Genomic DNA, 5,239 nt, shown 5'->3' with positions numbered 1-5,239 from the left:
GAGGTGAATGTATACGCGTGTATACGAGTGTTTGCGTTTGTACTGTGTTTTAAAAAATATCACATATCTCTCCGGATCCCACGCAACAATACATATCTCTCCGGAAACAAAAAAATCTCACGCCCACCGCCCAATTCTCCCAATCTTCCAAGTGTAAATCTATACTACTAATAAACAAGCCAACATATTCATCTCTAGAGCCACCCAATCAAAGGTACACACAACAACACAAATAAATTACAACCAGACGATTACATAACTTAATTTAATCTAACCGTCGAAATTAAACAAACCCACCTTCGAAGTGCGTTTAGCGTTTTTTCTGGCGGACGAAAACTCTGCCGTCCCCCGTTTAGCACAAATCCCACATCCTCGCCCTGCCCCTGCCCGCACCCTTTGCCCATTCGGTGCCTCCATGCCGCCGCCAGGGACGTGACCGGCCTCGCCTCGCACCGCCGTCAATGGGAACTTGGACTGCCTCACCTTGCATCGCCGTCTGCCCCTCGCGGCCTCGCCCCTTCCCCTCCTCCCACACCCGCGCACTTGATCCCCCTCGCACCATGGAGTCCTCGACCGCCGCCGCGCACGCCGAGGCCACCTCCCACACCAACTTCGCGGAGTCCACCGAGGCCGTCCTCGACCTTGTCTGCGCCGACTGCGGCAAGCCATGCCGCTCCGAGACTGTAAGATCTCGCCTCCCCCTTTTCCGCCCCCCGTCGGAACCCGACCAGATTCGGTGGTTTCCATTGATCTTGCGTACTAGATTTACATCTCCGTCGGTGCTTGATCCAGTTTCGCCTGTCGATTCGGTGTGTGTAGGAGGTGGACCTGCACAAGAAGCGCACGGGCCACGCCGAGTTCACGGACAAGACCATGGAGGCGGCCAATCCCATCGATCTCGAGGCACCGCCGAAGCCGGCCGCGGAGGCCAAGGATGTGGACGCGTCGGGGAGTGCGGAGCCGCAACGTGCGGTTTCCAATCTGGGATAAGCAGCGGGTTTGGTTTCATCCATGGCAGATTTTGGGTGTTGACGGTGTGTCTTGATTCTGGCAGATTTGGTGGCGCCAGAGGTGAACAAGGGGATGCTTGGGGAACTCGAATCGATGGGCTTTTCGGTTGCGCGTGCCACTAGGGCACTTCACTTCTCCGGTATGTATATAGCTATAGTCTCCGACTCCTTTGACTGTCATGTTATTAGCTGCTGATTTATTCTTCATTGAGAGCCATTCCTTAATTTACTTCATACTCACCAATGAAGCATAAGCTTACTCATAACCATCATAACATACAAATGTGAACCAGGATGATAATATAACCAACTACTCCTATATCAAACTGTAATATATTTTTATTAAACTATAAATTTCTTGAAGACAACAGTGGCACCTAATGCCTAAATTACCTGAATGGACTACCATAAACAGTGTGTAGAAATATTCTTTTGCCATCTCCAGTTGTATGTTATATGTCCTTTTTTTACATAATCTCATGTAGCTGCAAATTAATAAGCAGTGGTGTTCATATAAATTACGGTGTTCAGCTGTCTTGCACAGAAAGACCTCTATTGTTTAGTAATTTCAATTTTCAGTAATGATGGCTGATGTGAGCGGCTGGTTGGGATTGGGTTGCAGGTGGCGCGGTGGAGGAGGAGTACGAGGATGTGCTGCGGCGGCTCTCCTCTCTCATCACGCAGAAGGTGCAGGCGCACACCGGCAACCAGGGGCAACCAGTGGGAAAACATGGACGCTACCTCCAGACCCATCCCTTCCTCCTTGTGCACCACATGAATCACGATTGGGGAATGTGTTGTCTGATGCGGGTGAATGAAGGTCAGCCATGTATGCGGGACCATATACAAGGTGAATCACTAGATAACAAATAACTCGCTCTTACAATACCAGATGTCGTGACCCCTTTCATTTCTACTATGTTGTGATAAGGGAAAGATTTTCAGTAATGTGGCACTCTAATTTGGTGTTGGCATCCAAGCAACTATGTGAAACAATGAAGTTTTATCAAACTGCAACACTTCATATTCGTCAGTACAAAGGGCACTACGGTGGGAAGGTAGACCCTGTTATTGTTGGTGCATTCCGGAAGAGATGGTCCTGATGGTCGAGGTATTCGAGTCTTCCATGTTAACTGTGCTTATTATTACATAACCTCCACCATTTTGTTAATCATGCATGGTTCAAACATTTAGATTTTGGTTAAGCATTTTTCTCTACGTAAATCATGCAGAATAAATATATCAGTTTTCTTATCTGGACCTTTAATGGCCTTCTTTTATACCCATGCATTTTTCTTCTGTTCACTTATAATTTAATGGCCTTCTTCTACACCTTTAATGTCCTGATGAACTTGTTACTACAGAGTTTTCCACATTCATTCTATGCCCATTACTCATTTGCTTCGTAAGTTCCTACAATATTGTTTATGTTGATTTATTCCACTCATAATCATAATTCTCCGGGCCGCCGTCGCCGCCACGTTGAGGCCTTGGACACCAAGCGACATCCTTTCCCATGAGGCTTAATTCAGTACATGCTTCTCTGAATTTCTACGAGCTTAATTCAGTATGTGTTTCTCTGAACGTTATCCTGTCAATCGTTACTTGTTTGATAATATTTTGATTTCAAGTTACATTATATTAGTCAAGTTTGAAGGTTCTGAAGTATGTACTTTGAACTACTCTGTGTCCTCTCCATAAATAAGAAATAGTACTCTTTATTTTTTAAATAAATGACAATTAGTCTAGCTCTTGCTTTCCATAGACTCCTTTAGCGGAACATCATCAAATGTTTGCCCTCTTAAATAGAGCGGCATTCGTTGAAGGATGCACAACTTTGAATGGAAATTAGTAAGGAAACTCACTATTATCACAACCAATGGCTTTATTTGTTGTGCTCTTGCAAACTGCAATACCCTTAATGCTAAGAATTTTATTTAGATGGACACCTGAACGTGCAAGTCATTTCTTCTGAAGTTTTGCAAGCCCGGTTTATGCTTAAAATTAAAGAATAGCCTCATGCACGGTAGTTTCTCATCAGTGTATAGCAACTTTCTCGCATTTAGTATTTGTTAAATAGAAAATAAGCACCACCTTTAGCATCAATTTCATATAATGTGTTATGCGCCAATAATTCAAGTTGCTGTCAAAAGATTTCAAAATCAGTATGAGCCAATCCAACACATTTTTATTTTGTTCCAGCCACCCAACCGGAGCACCAACTAATATCTCTCACAGTGTTTTCAATTGTACACTCAAGTGCAGGTACGGTGATCATAATTACGAACAAGTTTCTTCAAGTGCTTTAAGACGCGAGTGTGCTAGAAAGTTGATGATTAATTATGAAATGTTGGCTCGAGATAAACTTGCAGTGTATTTTTTTACACTTCCTTGAAGTTAATCGTATAGGTTTACAACAATAGCTTCTTTAACTTGAAGTAGTCCGCGTAGGAGAGATATAAAACAATCCAGTTCTCTCACCATGAATAATGCAAGAAATTTCAGATTATTCGATGGAAAAAACATTTTTAAAAAGTAAAGGTAAATATTTTTGAAATGGAAAATTCTCTAGCGTGCATTTAAATTCTAAGTTGCGATACTCTGCCTTCACCTTCACAATAACACTGCACATAGATGTACTCTGCCTTGCACTGCACAATACCATTGCCTTGATATACTATTTGGAAGGAATATGCAAAATTACATCTGCTCGGAGAATATTTTTTACTGCCTTCTTAACATCAATATTTTAGTGACATGATATGCTTCACTCCAGGAACAATAGATCATTGGGAGTGCTTCTACTTGAGTTCATATTCGGTGTATATTCCAGTTGTAATATGCCCCCAAACTGTAGCATTGGCACTATCTTGCCTGTTCGCTCATGCCAGGAGCAGTATTGCGTGCCACTATGACATCTGCATGCCCATGACGGTCTGTGGCATGGTTGGGCAAGAGCGGATTCTCGCCCGTCACGAAAGGGCGCAGGAGATAGTGAAGGTGTTAGTGCTGGTTGTTGTTGTGATGGTGCATGTGACCGGATAGTGGCATCGCTGAAGCCTAAATTACCTAAAGCCTACATTAGAGGATGTATTCATTCATTTGTTTGTCTTGATTTTGAAATTGTTCAACAAATTTTCAGGGTTATATTTTTATGGTAAAGGTGTTTTCTTTTTTTGACCTTTAACACAAGTTCATCGCATTATGAAATGAGTATACATATTATTGTTTATCTGATAAGTGGAATTTATGATCTACGGATGTAAATTGATTTTAGTTAACACTGTATTGTATGTCAATTATATTAGTAAAGACGTGCATTGCACGTGCATTCTTACTAGTAGTAAATAATAGTCTGATGTATCTCTCACAAACACGCACATCCCATAGTAACTTTATGAGGAAATCTCAAGGGAAAATCAATTTCACCATGACTATTTTTCTACTTAGTTAATAACATAAGATATTTTCCGATTTCACAGAAAACATCCTCCACTGTAACACATCATAGGTCTAGATTCCAGACCACATAAACTATACGTAAGCAACAATTTTACGTTAAATCATGAATGTATAGCATTTCAGAGATAGCTATTCAACTCATAAATTGTTATAAATTTCCATGCCTCCTTTACACCTTTCTCTCATCGCCCCCTACAAAAAAAGTTAGCATTCATATGTGACGGCACACACAAACTATAATTGTCGATGCAGGAAGACATGATAAAGTACGTTGTTTCACGTGCATAAACAAAGGTAGAAACATTTGAATGATGAAAACATCCTTTAACTAGGAATGTCCATCATGACTATGAGTATAAACCCAAGGATCAACAACTATTCAATTGATTTTTAATTTCTACAATTGGTATGGCAGACCAATCTTGGCTGGTGAAAAAATTAGGATGGAAAAGAGAAGGCCCTCTAAAATATTGCCCTATAAAGTTAATAAAATTAATTGTATAAATAGTCTTGCATGTACATATAGTGTAGTATGATTTATTATATATTCCTTGGCATGATCTTCGACGACATTAGCTCTCTGTAAATTATGCATTTTTCTTATTTGCAAATTCTTAAGTTGTAATGTCATTTAATTCAAATTTAATTGGTATATAGTCAACTATTGCCAGGGTTTCATTCATTTAAGTAAGATGCATTCTTTAGCAGCTTCCTCCTCTCGGAAAATTGAAAGTTTATAAGGTGTAATGCTTGATAATACATGTGTC

The 5,239-nt window shown here is 41.0% G+C and overlaps 1 protein-coding gene across 5 annotated transcripts; it reads left to right on the top strand.

Moving 5' to 3' along the window:
* The first annotated feature begins 211 nt into the window (after positions 1-211).
* LOC123401876 lies at positions 212-4,188 on the top strand. 5 transcript variants are annotated; one of them, XR_006611195.1, is made up of 8 exons: positions 212-683; positions 820-967; positions 1,055-1,150; positions 1,633-1,860; positions 1,956-2,121; positions 2,475-2,577; positions 3,213-3,275; positions 3,787-4,188. XR_006611195.1 is itself a non-coding variant. In XM_045095732.1 (5 exons), exons 1-5 carry the CDS (start codon positions 462-464, stop codon positions 1,956-1,958), a joined length of 711 nt encoding a protein of 236 aa, XP_044951667.1. In that variant the 5' UTR covers positions 212-461; the 3' UTR covers positions 1,959-2,049. The 5 variants fall into 5 exon arrangements, 1 of the variants encoding a protein (XP_044951667.1); XR_006611196.1 differs by having other exon boundaries at positions 213-683; positions 2,498-2,577; XR_006611194.1 differs by having other exon boundaries at positions 213-683; positions 1,956-2,577.
* The last annotated feature ends 1,051 nt before the right edge of the window (positions 4,189-5,239 follow it).

This window comes from Hordeum vulgare, chromosome 6H (genome assembly GCF_904849725.1).
Source record: "Hordeum vulgare subsp. vulgare chromosome 6H, MorexV3_pseudomolecules_assembly, whole genome shotgun sequence".
Lineage (NCBI taxonomy): Eukaryota > Viridiplantae > Streptophyta > Magnoliopsida > Poales > Poaceae > Hordeum > Hordeum vulgare.
The sequence above is the reverse complement of the archived record's forward strand: the minus strand, read 5'-3'. Positions and strand labels throughout refer to the sequence as shown.